Source organism: Chrysoperla carnea, chromosome 1, assembly GCF_905475395.1.
Source record: "Chrysoperla carnea chromosome 1, inChrCarn1.1, whole genome shotgun sequence".
Taxonomy (NCBI): domain Eukaryota; kingdom Metazoa; phylum Arthropoda; class Insecta; order Neuroptera; family Chrysopidae; genus Chrysoperla; species Chrysoperla carnea.
This window is the reverse complement of record NC_058337.1, coordinates 14,529,326-14,547,958: the sequence shown is the minus strand read 5'-3', so window position 1 is coordinate 14,547,958 and position 18,633 is coordinate 14,529,326. Positions and strand designations below refer to the sequence as shown.

At 30.0% G+C, this 18,633-nt stretch overlaps 1 protein-coding gene across 1 annotated transcript; it reads left to right on the top strand.

Moving 5' to 3' along the window:
* Window positions 1-2,098: 2,098 nt before the first annotated feature.
* On the top strand, window positions 2,099-18,621 carry LOC123290807 (folliculin-interacting protein 2-like). The gene is made up of 10 exons (XM_044871137.1): window positions 2,099-2,263; window positions 5,193-5,562; window positions 11,548-11,659; window positions 11,980-12,147; window positions 12,550-12,684; window positions 13,876-14,176; window positions 15,877-16,335; window positions 16,980-17,216; window positions 18,229-18,553; window positions 18,616-18,621. The coding sequence occupies exons 1-10, from the start codon at window positions 2,199-2,201 to the stop codon at window positions 18,619-18,621; spliced, it is 2,178 nt and encodes a 725-aa protein (XP_044727072.1). The 5' UTR covers window positions 2,099-2,198.
* Window positions 18,622-18,633: the final 12 nt, after the last annotated feature.

The following is an 18,633-nucleotide window of genomic DNA, read 5'->3' as shown; positions in this document are numbered from 1 at the left end:
AAGAAAGACTCTGGGCTATTTTCTTTCATCGTGAAGTGAGCCGGCAAAACTATACAGTGAGCAAATTTTTTAATAGCTTCTCAAATAACTTTTTATAAAATTTGTTAGCCCAACTTAAAAAGGCAATCCAAATTGAATTTGGATTAGGTTAAAATTAGGAGCTTTTTAGGTGCAATTTAGGTACGTTATCATTAGGAGAACAACCTATTTTCCAACAATTGACAAAAAAAGAAAGGTTTGTCTGGATTTAATAACCTGATAGTTTTTTCCTAGGCGTAACATTTGAGTGCTAATTTTGGTCGTTGCATATAGCTGAAATTGCTACTATAAAGCTTTACTTATTATGTTAGTTAATATAAATGATACGTTCAAAGATCCAGTAGCTCATTTTATTTGATTAATTCTAATTTTAAGTTTCATGAAAAATGTATGAATGTAGTTAGTGTAACATTTGATGGTGATAGAGGTCATACAACGACTTACGAAATTAAATTATATGGATAAGGAAAACTTTCAACAGGGTTCTTAACAACTGGCTATTATATTTTTTATAATCCTTGTTATTGCCTACAGTCCGGTGCACTTACGGGCTGACCCAAAAGTTTTGAGAATAGATTTTTTTTAAATTCATTCAATAGGGGGTTGTTTGTAGACCTTAAATCTGATTTTGCGTATTCGGGAAATTAACCCTTTCGCCGCCATATTGGAAAATCTTTTTTTACGTTTGGGCCCATATCTTGCCTTCTATTCATTCAAATATGATGATTCTGACTTCGTCGGACTTGTCCTGGTTTTATCTTCAAACCCATTTATTTATAGTACACGCTAAGATGGATAAAAAAAAAGTTATTCCTGTTCAAAGTCAAAAATGTTTTCGTGAAGAAGATGCTCTATTTAAAAACTATTTGAAAAAAACTGTTACGAAAAGAAACTATCATGCTTTTTTTCTATCAATCGTAGCGTGTACTTTGACATAAATGGGTTATAAGATAAAATCAGGGCAAGTCCAACGACATCAAAATCATCAGATTTGAATGAATAGAATACAAGATATGGGCCAAACCGTAAAATAAGTCATTTTACAAGATGGGGCGTAAGGGTTAATTTCCCGAATACGCAAAATCAGATTTATGGTATCTAAACAACACCTTATTGAATGAAAGATTAAAAAAATCTAAATATAAAGATAATTTTGAGCTTTACGTCCGAATATCCTCACCCACATATTATATACAAATAATTTGCAAATGAATTTATTTATCGAAATTTTCGCCAGTTCGAAGTTCACTTAACTAGATTAAGAGATTTTATCTGGGTTCATTTCGATATATCGTTAAAACTTGGAACCCTTTTTATATTTAATTAACGAGAGTAAAATTCGAATAATTCAGAAACTTTTAACAAATTAAATTATGCTTTCATTCCCCCTTGATATTTTTCTAAATTATAAGCCTATTTTGACCATTTTGACGTCTTTGACTAAGGTAAGTATGTAGTACATTTTCATGACGGTCTGATATGCAAGAAGCACATTTCAAAATAAAATATTGTAGTGAATTTTTTATAAAAATAAATATTAACAGAGTCCTAAAATTATAAATATTATTTCTTGTTTTCTAAATATGGTGCTGAAAATCTTACGAATTAGTAAATATAATAAAATTTAAAATGCATATTTAGTGGCATGTGTTTCAGTGCATAAAACACTTATGTAAATTTAGGATTAAATTTATCATTTAAATAAAATTTAATAACAGTTAAAAGTATTTTTATCTGAAAAATGTAAATAAATATTAATATGTCATACTCATAATTGAATTTAATGTTAATTAAGCAATGTTAAATATTATAAGATAAAAACGTGTTATTCGGAACATGTCAGTCAAACGATAAAAGTTGATAAATAAATGACGTTTTAAAAGTCAACTACTTTTGATGCCAAACAAAATTGAAAATAATCTGACTATAAAATCATGTGACTTTCAAAGCATGTGATTTTATTTACGTATACTTATAATAACGGGGGTTCTTTACCAATAATAATCCCATTGATAATATTATATTATTCTTATTAAAGAAAAAAAATGTTCGTGTTCACAGTAATTTAATATCAAACAGATTGTGGTTATTTTATAAATTTGTGTTTATTAAATGTAATCGTTTTGATTTCAATAAATAATTCATATGTTATACATGTAATGGCTTTTATCAACAAATTTTTTTCTATTAAAAAGAAGAATCCTAAAAACAACAATGATAATGGGTAAGGGAATATATTTATATGATTGTTATTTATCTTAAAATTTTATTTATCAAGTAAATAACATTATGTACGCATCGCGTATACTACGCGTATTAACTAAATTACAAAAAAATTTTGAATTTCTTGGTTTATTTAATTGTTTTGAAACAATTGCAACAACAAATTGGATAACAATAAGAAAACAATGCATTCTAGACAGATAATTTGAAAATAAATTAGGATTAAGTATATTTTCATTTTCATGTATAAAATTAATTGTTACATAGCATCGTGCTAAACATAAATGGCTAAGACGTACAGAAAAATTCATTTTATAGAATTTATTAATTACTGTTTTTGTTGTTTATCTCATGACTAAGCACGCGAGATTGTGTAAGTGGTCATATGCTTTTAGCTGATCACAAGACATAAAATTTTGTTATAGGTCGGATGGAGTAAACAATATTATTTTAAAAATATAATGTAGGGTTCGAGTATATTAAGGCACGACGCGGTCCTCGTCAAAATAAATCTAAAATTAAAAATAGCAATTTTCGAGTTGTCGCTTAAAAGTCAAAATTCGATTTGAATTAAACAGAGGCACTGAATGAATTGACTGCACAGCTGCTTACTGTCTGACCTCTGGACTTTGGTTTATGAAAAGTATAGACAAAATGAAATCGTTTTTTTATTTGAAATTTTTCACCGATCTAGTCTCTTTTCAAGATAAGGACATAGGAAAAAAGTCCGAAAACCAGTTGTTTACCGGCTAAATTGATCAGTTACCGTGATATTGTCTATAAGAATTTTTTTAAAATTATAAAAACCGGTAAAATACGAATCTTTTTTGTGACAAATATGTCTAGTTTTATATTCTGAAAGATCCTTTCAGGCTAAACGATGATCCAACTTTTTCAATGGAACTACTTATTTTTTGTAGCAGATTCTGATTCTTTGCTTCAAAAGAATCAAATTAGGTTTTATACTTCAATTTTCGGTACCCGATTTTATGTTTTGTAAGTAATACAGGTTATATAAAAGCTCGTTACTCTTGTCCATAATGCACAGGTTAGGTTAGGTTATATTGGCTGTCCACGAAGGGCACACTTAGGCTATAGAGCCCATTGTGATACCAAATGTGTATTACCACCTTTTCCGCTGATAATTTCATCAGCTCCTCAATTTCAGAGCACTATACCAGCCCATCACAACTATTTATTATATTAATTTTTGTTGCGACGGCGGGAATCGAACCCGCTACCCTATGCACGAAATACCCCTTTTTTTCATTTTTAATGAAATTTAATTAATTTTTCATTAGTGGTGAAAAATGCTTCTGGCACTTTTTCCTGACATCATTCCAAATCCAACGAGCTATCACACGTATTTTTACCACCATTATTAATTCTATATTTCACCAAAAACAAAGTATATTTTTAAAGCACATAGTTTAATTTAAATAGTTTGATTTTTTAATTCTGATTTAAAATTATTTATATTAGCAAAAATATAAATTTGAATCTATTAAATTGTACTATTAGGCTCGAAAACATACTTTAAAGTTAAAAAAGTGAAAACAAACAATTGACTGAGTTAATTGTTGAAATACCATGCATAGTCAGTATTGATTTCTTTATCGCATAACAAATACATACATGTGACACATACATATCTGATATTCAAGTATAGTAACAGGTTGACTGATAAGTCCCCGGTCTGACACATAGATGGCGTCGCTAGTATTAAATGCATATTATTTTTATATAGTACCAACCTTCAAATGATTCGTGTCAAAATTTGACGTCTGTAAGTCAATTAGTTTGTGAGATAGAGCGTCTTTTGTGAAGCAACTTTTGTTATTGTGAAAAAAATGGAAAAAATGGAATTTCGTGTTTTGATAAAATACTGTTTTCTGAAGGGAAAAAATACAGAGTCCGGAAACTCATTATCAAGCCAAGTTTTTGCTTCCACTGTATTTTTTCCCTTCAGAAAACAGTATTTTATCAAAACACGAAATTCCTTTTTTTCCATTTTTTTCACAATAACAAAAGTTGCTTCACAAAAGACGCTCTATCTCACAAACTAATTGACTTACAGACGTCAAATTTTGACACGAATCATTTGAAGGTTGGTACTATATAAAAATAATATGCATTTAATACTAGCGACGCCATCTATGTGTCAGACCGGGGACTTATCAGCCAACCTATTACATACTATAAAATTTCAGCCTAATTGGCGCCCTCACGGGTAAACAGTGATGTTTACGAAAAAAAGTTTCAAACAAAAGTTGTTTATTTTTTGATAAGGAACATTTTTTACGCTTAAACTTTTGTTCTATCTCTAACGGTTTACAAGATGGGTCCTACGGACCCAAGACCCAATTGACCTATGATGCTCATTTACGAACTCAACCTTACTTTTTACGTCCTGAGTACGTTGTAAAAATTTCAGCTCAATATCTTTTTTCGTTTTTGAGTTATCGTGTCCACAGGCGGACGGACGGGCAACCGGAAATGGATTAATTAGGTGATTGTATGAACACCGTTATTAAGCGTTACAAACTTGGAACTAAACTTAGTATACCTTGCATATTACATATATGCGTGGTATAAAAAGTTGGCCTCGATAAAACGCATCAAGTATAGACTATATAAGTACTAATGGAAAGATGTAATAATGTGGTAAGATGTAGTACCAAGTCATATGTAGCTTAAATCTTCTGTAGTTTCTCGATAGATATTGCCATTTAGTGGACATCATTTGTATTGAAATGGGATATTTAATGATGTTTTGTTTTCGAATAAATAAAAAATTATATTTTTGTGAGTAAAAAGTAAAAAATTTTTAATGTTCTGCTTGTTTTAATTAGTAATATAGTGGGAGGGGGCATATAGAATTATTAAATGACTAAACTGTTTTATATTTTAAAAAAAATTATTTTTTTCAGTTGGGCTGGTTTTACATTTTCTGATCAACAAGTGCGCATTATATTATTTCGTGAATGTGAATGGCAAAATCGTCAGTTACTCTTTGACTCATCGGCTGTTCGAAAATTAGTTGTAAATGGCACAGCAACAGCGTCTAAAGCTTCATCAATTGGAGCACATCCAAATAATTCAAATTCCTCAAATAATATTGATAGTTTTTCACAGTCAACAAATTCTCGTAAAATATCAACAGATAATACATTGTCACAAAGACAATTGTCCACAAGTCAAATAGAAGAAAATCAAAATTCCAATAAAAAAACATCTGCCAATGAAGATGTTCAAACGAAAACGACACTTATTGAAACATCAAATGGTAGTGTTTATCAGGTACGAATTTTTTTTTTTTTTACTTTTAAATAAATCTGTATTCATTTGGTATAACCAAGTTTGCATATATGCATAAATCGAAGAAACTAGAGTGAAACAAAACCGATTTAATTTTGTTTGTTCCTTATGATGCCTAGTTGAAAATAGTTTGAAAATAGTTTTTGTAATTGTCAAGTTCCACTCCTTAGTGGCGCCGCGATAAATTTGGCATATAAAGCAGCAATAAAATTTTTGTTGTTGCTGTAAATACTATTCGTAAAGATGCCGATAAGAGTTTTCAAGAATCTCATTTTTAGTCTAAATTAACAATTGAGTCAAAAATAAAATATTTTATTTTTTGTTTTAAATACTATCCGTAAATTTGCTGATAAGAATTTTAAAGAATGTTCATATTTAGTCTAAAATAACAATTAAAGAAAATTTTAATATTTTGTTTTATTGAAAATACTACAGCAAAACTATTTAAAGACATTCCCCATTGTCGAACTATTTTCAACATTTTTCAAATGACGTGTCATACAAGTTTTTTATGTTTTTGCTAGACTGACGCTTATTCATTTGGGTTAAAGAATAAATTTCTGATTACTATCTTAAAAAACGGGGCTGGTATGCATCCGTATATATGTATACTCACTGCATACATCCGTACGTACATTCTAAAGAAAAAGGAAAAGGAATATCACTCACTCATTAACAGTGTCTTAAGCCCCTTCTGACATGGCGCCCTTTTACCACTTATGATGTACATTTCTTCACATCTATTAATCCATCAATTTCTTGCACTAAATGACCTTCAATAAACAATAATGTACGGACATTAAGCCAACCTTGGCTCTTATTTGCACATCAATAACTTTATACTCTTTTTAGAGAAGAAAAAGTCCTTTCTCCCGAACTATTTGTGTTGAGATGCTTGAAAAAATGCAGAGAGCAATGTCTACTTTAGGGTAATCAATTGCATATATTTTGTAGATGCATACTCTCATCTTGAGTTGATAATGTAAGTGAATACATTGCTCTTCTAAATCGTTAAGATATTATATTGTCAATCACTCCGAAAAAAAATCTCTCACAAACAAAATCTTTTAAGCGAATATGTGTGTTTAAGGAACAGATTATAAATAAAATTTTTGAAACATTTCATTTATATTTTAAGTACATAAATATAGCTGTATTATAAATTGGACGCTTAAGGACTTTAATGCTAAGAAAAACTATCTAGCGATAGAAAAAAATAACTATGTATGTTAGCTCGTATCATAGAATTAATAACATAGAACCGTAATGTGGCCATCCATTGGTTGATCGTTATAGAGAGAGACCTAAAAAAAGTACGCGTATAGCTGCCTTCGTCTGTCTTATATTACCTTTATGAAATACACAGGTATGCACGTGTTTATACAATAATTCAAAATATTAATATTCGCGCTTTGTCAGGCTGCGAGACAAAGAGGGAAGACGGTCCCTGTTTTCGGTCTCTTTTAGCGGTCAATAATTCGCTTATTGCATTTCCTATGCTTTTAAGCCTCTATGTTTATATATAACCTCGTTGGCTCGCATAGATATATAATATTTAACATAAATTTTGTATATTGCATACCATACATACGGATATAAAATAGGTTCACGTAATAATTCTTGGCAACAAAAAATTTTGCTAATGAATTATATAAAACATTAAAATACATGTTTTTATTTTAATTTGGGACACTTATGTCTGTACAACTGACCTATCCTAAATTTTGTAAGTAAGTGAAAATGGAAAGTAACATGCTTAATAGAAGACAAGTTTAAAAACTTAAAATTTCATAGTATGTTGTCTTCATTTAAAAAAAGTGGTTTTTCAATGATATTGAAACGTAAATTATTTGTACTTTTTACATATATGATACATCTTTTGTCGTTCCATTCAATGGAGAAAAACGAGCTGAATCTAACAAATATTGTTCTCCATTTTTTTCAAACAAATTGCGTTTATTTCATATTCTTTAAAATAACAAACTAATTTTGTAAGTTCATACGTTTATTTAACTTTGTTTTGTATTTTTAAGTAGGAAAGTTTTCGGCGAAAGATGTACACTATTTTTAAGGATTAGTATTTTTCTCAACTCCGGTCAAAAATTAAAAAGTTTGTTTTTTATTACTTGAAAACCGTACATTTTATCGAAAAAAATGTAGTTAATTGCTGTGACAAAATGTACGTTACCACATGTGCTGTTGGAATTTCTTGATTATTCCTAGGCCATTACGTTATGCAGCTACTTACGGGGAGGTGTTGATTTGTCCGTCCCCACAGTTCTTTTCGTTTAATATTATTTCTTGCCATTTTATGACTCGAATTTGTTCAAGACACCAATTTACGAATAGTTACAAATTTTCAATGCAAAATTGGTATACTCACTTGGCTCATGAGGTAACCGGATAATTTTCACGTGAAATTATAGCTTCCAATCTACGTTTTCAAAAAAAAAAAAAAAAAATTGCTTGCCAGGCCAATTTCGTCGGAAAAGTTTGGCAACTCTTTTTTTGTTTTGTTTTTTAGAATACCGGGCTTGCTTATCAGTAACCGGACGATTTTTACGCGAAAGTATAATCTTCAAAGTGATTTTTAGGAAAATAATAGGTGGGCAAGCCAAATCGGTTGAAATAGTTAGACAACCCACTTACATGTGAATAAATTTCGTGATTCCGTTATTTGCGATATGATCATCTATTAACTTTTAAAAAATAGTTTGATTGCCGCTTTATTACAAAGTTTCAACAGGTTATCGATGAGGCAAGTGATTATAAATCAAATTTGAAAACGAATAAGTAAATATTTTAGGCTATGTTATCCGTCACACAAAATATTCAATTTTAGGGAAAATATGCTTAAAGTTTAAAATTCGTATTATACAATATACAATATCGTTTCGATTTTCTTTGAAAATAAAATGGGAGGAACTCTATCAACAGCTTTTTCGTTAATTTATGTTTTGAGTAAATTTCTTAACAATTTGAAATCGTAGATCAGAAATTGACGATTATATAGATGTTTTTGCAAAAATGATTTTTTGCATAATTCGATGAAATGTATTAATTTTTGATTATGTAAAGTCAAAAAATGTTCTCACAAACTTTAAAAACCGGGTCAAAGTTGTTTTCATGTTGCATAATAATATAGCATAGTAAATTGTATACTGAGTGCGTTTGTAAATCTTTCGTATTAATTACTCTAAGATTCAAAGTACGTTTATAGTATTAAGTCTAATTAATTAATAACATTTTAATTGATGAAAAATAAAATGTACGTCAATGAAAGTCTACAAATTTTGGCTTATATCCATTAAATTTTAACATTATGAGTATGAGTATTATTAGAGTGATTAGACGTTTACAAATTCGCGTGTGATCAAAGTACTTTTTCAAATAATATTTTGATGTTTTGCGAAATAATTAGATTCAATGACGCAAATCTCTAAAGTAAAATTTGTTGTATACAATGTCATTCAAAACAAATTCGTTACGTAAGAGCTGCGTAAACCAATGAGAATTTCTTGTTAAGAATAATTAATCATCAGATTGAAAGAATCATAAGATTCTAAATTGTAGTAAAATTTGAAGTCTAAATCTTTTTTTACTATAAGAATTTGTACTAAACAAAGTAGTCGCCTTATTAGCTCAGTTAAGGCGTAACAAATTCCGTCCGCGGTATGCTTAAAGTAGCGGGTTCGATTCCCGCCGTCGCAACAAAAATTAATTAAATGAATAGCTGTGATGGGCTGGTGTAGTGCATGGTATATGCATGAAGGAGGTGCACTCAGCCTCTGACATTGAGGAACTGATAAATGAAAGTATCAGCGGAAAGGTGGTAAAACACATATATGGTATCACAATGGGCTCTATAGCCTAAGTGTGTCCTTCGTGGACAGCCAATATAACCTAACCATAATAATTTGTTTTCTAAGATATACACGGAGCAATCCCCTATAATTAACTCAGCTGAATATTTATTAGCGAAATGTTTTTGGAAAAAAGACCCTTAAAAGGTTGTTATAGTTAAAAGAGGCATCTTTTAGTTGCTGCAGATATTATTGGCTCAATAGACCTGAGTTTTCTTATCTCATAACAAACTTAAAATATTGCAAAAAAAAAAAACCCACAAAATTAGTAAGTTTTCAAAAGTTTGTCTCTTAATTGAAACAAATTTTAGAAATTTGAAATTAAAAAAAATTTTTTAATTTATTTTACAATTCACAACTGAACCATTTATTTCACAATTTCACTTTTCTTTATCGATTACCAGAAAGCTTCACAATATACTATACTGCACAGAACTGATTTTACCGACTTTAAGCCTGTTCTTATATCTCCCGTTTAGAATTTTCCAGACTGTATTTTTATTTATAATTTTATTTCAGTAGTGGGGCAAGAGCTAAATTTCATATTTGGCGCATTACTAGAATTTTCATTAAAAAAAATTATCGATAATCAAAAGAAAGTGATGGACGAGCGACGAATTAAACATATTTCTCGCCTGATATGGGGCATCTCCAATTTTGACAGGCAGGAATTTCCCGTGACGATAACACAATACTAGCAAATATTGCTGGACTGAATAAAAATGAGCGCGGATTCATGTACATGTTTTATTGAACGTCTTGGGTTCATATTTACATCGTTTAAAAAGAACAAAATTTTGTTTGAGTTATTGTAGAGAATTATAAAACTTAAATTGGAAAAAAATCAACAAAACAAAAAAACTAACTAAACGCAAATCTTGCCAAATTCTTGTTTTGCGGCATTAGTGGCGACATTTATCAAAGCAGGCTAGAATTACAATAGAGTTGATAATTCAATCCATTCACTTTTCTATGAATTGACAGTGACAGTTAAAGTAGAATGAAACACAAACATCACAGAATAGATTTTTTCGTCACATTCTTCAAGACGCGAATTCCCTCGGACTGTCAGATGCAGACAGTGGTCCACGTTGGACACGCCTTACACTGCTATTGTTCTATTGTTTTAATGCCCTACAAGCATATTCTATCTAAGAAATTTCTAGATTTCAATATTTACTGTTTATTGATTATTCTACTATTTATTTATAATCACCTTTATGTTTTATATCTGTGATGAAAAAATTCATTTACACGGTGGGCCATTTTAATGTATCCACCTAAATAACTCAACAAAAGTTGTTGAACTAGGACGGTGCCATCTAACGATAACTTTAAAATTGATCTTGAACTTAACCTTGAGTTATTTCAAGAGCAAGTTGAATTTTTTAAATAGGAACTTCTGTTTTTGAAAATTTAACGTTTAGATAGATAGGTACTTGCCTTTTTTTAATGATATTTAAAGATCATCAGGGTCAAATAACAAACAAAAAAACTCAAAAAGCATTAAGAAATAATTTTTAATTTCTATGGTGAAATAAAATAAATCACATTAAAGGGATTGGAGTTAAACTGATTCTCGACACAGTGATCTTGAATTTGACTTAATCAGCTCTTGATCATTATTTATACGAGCTAGAAGAAGTTTTTAAATTAGAAAGTTATTCTTTATAAAATATCAACTTTTATTAAAAATATAAAATTTTTCAAATTACACAAAATTCAATTAATGTGTACTAATCTCCAGCTGAAATTGTCGTGAATCTATAGAGTTTATGAAAAAATGTTTATAAAAAAAAAAGCTGTTTCATTTTTAAAAGGCTGATTTTTGAGCTCAAAAGACGAGCCGATTGATGAACCCATGTAAAAACTGACCGATTTTGCTGGTTTATGAATTCAAAAAATCTTTCCATCTTTTAAGTCTAGAACACATGTGATTTTGTGAACAACTTTATCAAAATTTTGATTATTCTACCATCAACATTTCTAAGGGTTACAAACTTTATAGAAAATTTGATATACTACTAATTTAATACCTGCAGAGTATAAAAATGTTGATTACTTTTTGTATTTGTTAAATTAAATTTTTTAATTTATTTTGCAGATTAATCGTCCTAACGGTGATATCAACATGCTGGGCGAAATGATATTTGGCAGTGCTGCTTTAACATTCCGTGGTACATGTTTAAAAATTCATTCACTTCGATCAAATACTGGTTTGTATATTTTATTATTTTTTAAATTGATAATGCTTATAATTAAGAGTCCATTTATATCATCATTGATATAATTTTTACCAGTATCGATAGTTTTTAGTAGTACTTTGTAAATTTATCTTATAATACATAAAAATCTCGTGTCGCGGTGTTTGTGACCTCCTTAATACAAATTTTTTGATGTATGTTTGGTATATACAAAATATACCATTTATATACAATATAAATCAGTACTAAATACAAGTATCGATACATGCAATATTATTAGAGTCCAGTCTATAATTTTTATTCAAATTATTAACGTTTTGTTAAAATTTCAGATTCAACAAAAAGTATAATGTGTACTCATATTTTTTGTCCACCTGTTCGAACTAATCAACGTCCTAGTATTACAAACCGAAATACCAAACCATCTAGTTTACTAAGTTCGACGACTAGTGATTTGTCATCTACAACATGTACAACCACTACAGATTCTTTAAAATGCGGTAAGAAACAATTAATAAATTTCGTCAAATGTAATATTTTTTTAAATACAGCCAAAACTCTCAGCCAGTCAAAAAAAAATCCTTTTGGCCCTTTTTTTTAGTACATTTTAACGATTATAATTTCAAGGACCTAAAACTAATCTAACTCAATATAAAACTCACTTGTAATTAAAATGGGCTTTGGCCGATTCAGGGTTTGGTGATATATATGTATTGACTGAAGGTAGATAGATAAATATGTCGCAGCCAACTAACTTAATTAGCCGTTCAATTAACAACCTAGCTTTTTTTCTAATACAAGTTATTTTACTATATACAATTTTGATTCGAGAAAAGTCATTCAGACTGGAAAGAATTTTAAACGATATAAAATACAACGTTTGTCTTTTTTTTTGTAAATAGGACAAAAAAGTTGGCCATTAGATGTTCCTCGAATAGATACAATGGAATCAGATTCTGGAATAGAACAATCGGCAGGTAGTAGTGCCTCTAGTATGGGTCCACCATCATTTATGTCGCTTGATGCTAATTTAAATGGTAAGTTAATTTTGTGTTTATTTTATGAAAGTACCAGCAGATATTTATATCAAGAAATGGATAAAATTTATTTTTAATGAAAGTTACAGCAGCTACAGGCAAACTCATTTTTAAGAGTTTCAATCTCAAATGAAATTGCGCGTAATTAAAAATTTTATCCTTCAGTTTTAAAATATGATCATTTATTTTTGCACACGCCATTGCGCGTGACAATGTGGACAGGCTTTTAAAAAAATTGAAAATTTTTATTTAAATTTTCAAGTGAATATTTCACAAATGTTTTTATTTTAACAAACAAATATTTGTGAATTTTAATACCAAGCAATACATAAAGAATTTTTAGAGAGTTATTAAATAAATCAAACTGTTTTATGTCCTTTTCCGATTAAACTAAATTTTTGATAGAGGCATTAAATAAGGGAGTGAAACGTTAAAAATTGGTCACTTGTAAGATTGTAAAATATAAGTATTTATATTATATTTTAGAGCTTTAAAAAAAATCAATAAAATTTGCCCAAAAATCAATAAAAATGTGTGCTTAGTTTTTTTTTTTAAACTTCTGTCGCTAGAAAGACACTACGAATTTTTCGTATAGTTGGTCATTAAAAAAGTCAAGTATAATTAGTCAAAATTTATAAATTCTAAAAAATTTAAACTTTTAATTCAAAATAAAAAACAAATAAAAATAAAGTAGAATCTCATTAATCCGACACTATTAAAAACTAGGGATACTGGATTAAAATTTATTATAATCTAGCTGACCTGGTGAACTTCGTTTCACCTACATTTTATTTGAATATAGCTATTGATCAGCTATTATTAATCTTAATTGACCTGTATGTTCCAATTAATTAATAGCTATACTATGCTGGGCCCTGCTTAGGGGCGCCCGATCAACACAAACTTTACTTTCATATCTTCGTCAATTAAACGGCCTTACGCCAGGTCAATTAAACGACCTTCACATGCAGCTCCAATTCATTAATAGCTGTACTAAGCTTAGGCCCGCTTAGCCTGCTCACTAAGCTCAAACTTTTCTTGATCTCTTGATCAATTAGACGTCCTTTAACCTAGCTTGGGCCTTGGAGCTGTCTAATTATGAATCCTAAGAGTCACGAATAGAAAGCATATTATGATTGTAAAAATTGTACCCGATATAATTTTAATAAATTAATTTCTTGTTTCTTCTAGATAAATTTTCTAATTCTATAAGTATAAATCGTCGTACATTTAGAAATTTAACTACATCCTTAGATTATTGGCCATCATCTTCATATCATAGTAATACGAATTCAGGACCAGTATGTGGGAATTCATACTCATCTACACAACATTCCGGTTCATATAATGAAAATGCGAATGCAACAAATTCCATAAATGATTTTTATAGACGTAATAGTTCAAGTACTGAAGAATCTTTAAGTAATAGCTGTTCGACTAGGGTCAAATTAGGTTTAGCTGTCATCATTGAATTAACATTAGCACAAGAAAAGTAAGTATTATTTATTGAAAATAATCTTTTTTTCTAAAAAAAATTTCAATTTGATTTGATCTAACACAATTTCAAAATCATTGCTAAGTTATGTAAGGGATCTTGAAATTTTTAGTACAAATTGAGGTTTTGTCAAACTCAAGAAATGCCCAAAAAATATCATTAAATAAAGAGGCTACAATGACGTTTGTATAACGGAGGGTATGATCTGAACTGAACTGTATGTACAGGGTGTCCAGTAACTCGATGAACATAACTTAAAGGCGTATTCTTTGGACAATTTTAAGTCGAAAGTGCCTTATATACTTTTATCCAAAACCCAATAGTTAAGGAGTTATGAACACTATTAAATTTAACCAATAATAAATACGACTTCAAAGTAATCATTATTAATAGGAATTAAAATTTATACAAATTACGTTGTTATGGTAAATGCAACGGCACAGCCTTTACTAATATATGACATATCATAAAATGGCAGGCCATACATAGGATTAATTATTTGTATAATTAATAGAAAACTGTGCCCGTTACATAGTTTAATGTTTTATTAATTAAAAATTTTTGAATTGCTCCCACAAACCTCATAAGAAATTTATTGATCTCCTAGGGATTGAAGACGTAGCTCTCTGAAGAGTATCTGGGTCGTCTCATATGGATGCAACTAGCTGTAGCCATAAAATTTTTAATTAGCTCATTTCTGGTGTATTATGACTCCAGCTGCATACGAGACTCATATACTCTTCAGAGTTACGTCTTCAATTACTAAATGAGCAATAATGTGTTGTGGGGTAGCGGGAGGAAATTTTAATTACATCTTGGAAGTGAGTACCTTCGTAAGATACCGAGCATGACCGTAATGCGTCACAGTCCAGAGTGGGGCCAGATTTAACATAAAAGCCGCACCTGCTGCGCATTTCTCTCCAAAGAGGTCAGTTGACATTTCCTTCCAAGGAGATGCAGAATTAATTTAAGTGATTCAATAGTGTTGCCCGTAAACTGTATTAGTATGGATACTAACCGTTGGAATTTACCCAGTACTTTTTGATGGATTCCCTTTTCTAGTGCTGTATAGCCAGTGAATTATTTGGGAATGTAAGCCCCACTGTTTTACTATTGCCCTTTACAGGTGTCCAGTGCCACAGTTGCCTTTCGGGACCTTTACAAGACGTTGGGTCTCCATGGTAGCTTAGGCCCAGGATGATGCGTAGATATTCGACTTTCTCTGATAGTTTACAGTTGACCCCCCTCACCATCCGGGTTCCAACTTTGTATTGTCCGGGTTCATCCCAAGGCTAGAGCTGGAGCACCAGCGTTTTAGAACTTTAAGTGCAGATTCTATCATGTTTTTTTAAGTATCAGGAAATTTCCTTTAAGCATCAATCGCTACCTTGTCCGCATACGCAGTTGTCTTGCATCCCGTGCCTTTTAGTTTTATGAGAAGCTCATTTAGCGCGATGTTCCATTTAAGGGGTGAAAGTACACGATCTTGTGGCGTACTTCTCCCTGCATACCGATGTATCACCGAGTCGCCCAATCACCCTTTATTAATCATTTAACAAAGCACTTTTTCTGTCCCACGGTTTATATCCTCATATACATTTCGGCCAGAGCTATAGATTTTCGTAGACCCCTTTGTTTTATTTATTGAACTACAATAACTAACCATTAATTAATTATTGTGTTTTTTTTAATTATAGAGAATTAGAATTATATTTGTTGGAACACATGCCTATTTTGGATACAATTATGTGGAGGCTACGAGATTGTGTTCAAAGAGCATATTGGTGGCGTAAAACATCATTTATTCCAATAATGATGGATGGAAGTAAAGAAGCTGCAACATCAATACAATTGCTAATGAATTCGATAAATAAAAGTGTATTAACAATGCCACCATTTCCATTTTTTTGGTACCAAGATGGTCTATCATTTACAAATGACTTAAGCTGTAGTTCAACATCTAGTAATGATGAAATGAATAATAAAAATGACTTATTGAATTCAACTTCGCCAACAAACAATAAAAGTGATCTATTTTGGAAAATGTTTTTTAAGACTGATTTAACAATTTTAACGCGTAATGAAACTGAAATTGAAAAACTTGTTCGAGTTTTTTGTGATTTGTTAAAATTATTAGATAATAAGGATACTAACTTGTAAGTATTATTCTCATATAGCCAAATAATTCATTCATTCATAATATAAATTTTAATTTAAAAAAATTATCACCATATTGTTTGTAAAGAGCGTCTCAAAATTAACGTAAGAAATAATTTTGATAGAAAACACAGGTTGCATAAATGTGTGTGAATTTCGTTGTGTTTCTCTTAATTTCCTCACTCTGGGCGTGGGTGAGCTTCTTGGCATAAAAACCTCAGATTTCATAAAATCCTATATAGTAAAAAATCCAACTGTGTTAAATCCTATGATTTGGCCAACCTTTTTTGGCCTAGTTCCTCCCAATTTTTTCTCCTTGTATCGATGAAATATATATCAAAATATACTAATTTTAGCCCCAAGTTTGTAACACCTAAAAATATTGATGATACGAACAAAATTTTGGTATAGGTGTTCATAAAGTCACTTAATTAGTCCATTTCCGTTTGTCCGTCTGTCTATCCGTCCGTCAACACGATAACTCGAAACGAAACGATATATCAAGCCGAAATTTATATAGCGTGCTCAGGACGTAAAAAGTGAGTTTGAGTTCGTAAATGAGCAACATAGTCAATAGAGAAGTTAATTAAAAATTAGAAATTATAAAAAATACCAAAAATTATACATTTCGTTTATATTTCAGTTTCTTTAGCGCATTAATTACTGCAGTACTTACCCATCACTTGGGTTGGATTCTATCATTCAGTAGTCGTAATGATTTAAATGAAGAAATTTTACCACCGTGTAGTGCTTTGTGGACCCAGCTTAGTGAAATGAGTGGTGCTATTGGATGTCCATCAAAATTTGCACAAACGGTTGTTGTTGGAAAAACAGATAAATACATGATCGATGTTTTATACATTTTGTCATATTTTACCAGGTAAGATTTTATTTATTATTTGCTGATTTGATTCTATACATATATCTTTACTCTTTCGTGCTCTATGTACACTATTTCGAGCTCTACAAACACTATATACAATAAAAACTAAAATAAAAGATATACACAAAATGAATACCGCCGGGAACGATCTCTGCAGATTATGTTATAAAGAGAAGTAAACCGAAGTACGTATTCTATGTGAATGCGAAAATCTTTCTCTCAAAACAAACCATCACTTAGGTTTGACTGAGTTCCATTCAAGTGAGAAGAGATATTTTCTAAGATTAACTCAGATCTAATTTAATCTAAGAAATTTTTAATATACAATAAACTGGAAGGGCTACACAACAATTACCAACACCAAACTGCTTGTTTTTTGCTAATTTTTTGAGTCTTATAGAGCAGGCGCTAGATAGAGTTGAAAGTGGAAAATCCGAAGGCTGCATTTTATCAATTGATTTTTGTTCAGAAAAGCTTATATATTAATATTCCGGATGTTTTGTATATCCCTCCCCCTCCCCAGAAACAGATAAATGTCAATTTTTTGAACCAAATCAAGTTACTCGAGTTTTTTGTATAGTTTTTGAGTTTCAAACAGTTTAATGTTTGGAAAAACTCCAGAAAGGTTATTTTCAAAGCTGAAGATTAATGCAAATAAATTAAATTTTTGAGCTTTTTAAAATCTTAAAATCATCTTTCCCTCAAAAACGGTGAACTTTAGGAAAAAATCACAAGGAGCTTTTTTGACGTAAAATTACCCAAAAAATCTCGGGTAGTTTTATTTGATTAAAAAATTGACATTTATCTGTTTCTGAAGAGGGGGAAGTATAATATATAAAAAATGGACGAATAGGATTTCTGGCAACTTCCGGAATATTAATCTATAAGCGTTTATGAACAAGAATCAGTTGACAAAATGCGATCCTGGAATTTTGCACACTCAACTGTATCAAGTGCCTGCTCTATTATTATTCTTCAACTACATATATTATTTATTTGTTTGATACAGGTTTAGTTCTATATTAAGAAAAAATGAAGTACGTGTAGAAAATGATAAGGAAGAAGAAATTTTTAATGAAACATTACAAAGACTGAACAATATTAATAGAAATAGTAATAAAAATATTAAAATAGTTAATAATAATGTAGACGATTTAAAGACTAAACAGGTGATTAATAAAACAAATGTTGTTGATAACGCTGAAGACAATTTATATGAAATGAAAAATTTAAGTACTAAAGATTTATGTTCTTCATATTCTAAAAAAGACCAATTATTTACCACCAAGAATTATTATTGTGATGAGTGTATGAAAATATTATCAATTAGTGAAGTGACAAAAACTGATTTAGAAATTATTTGTAATTACTGTAAAAATAAATTATTTAATAAAAGTGTTGAAAATAATTGTGA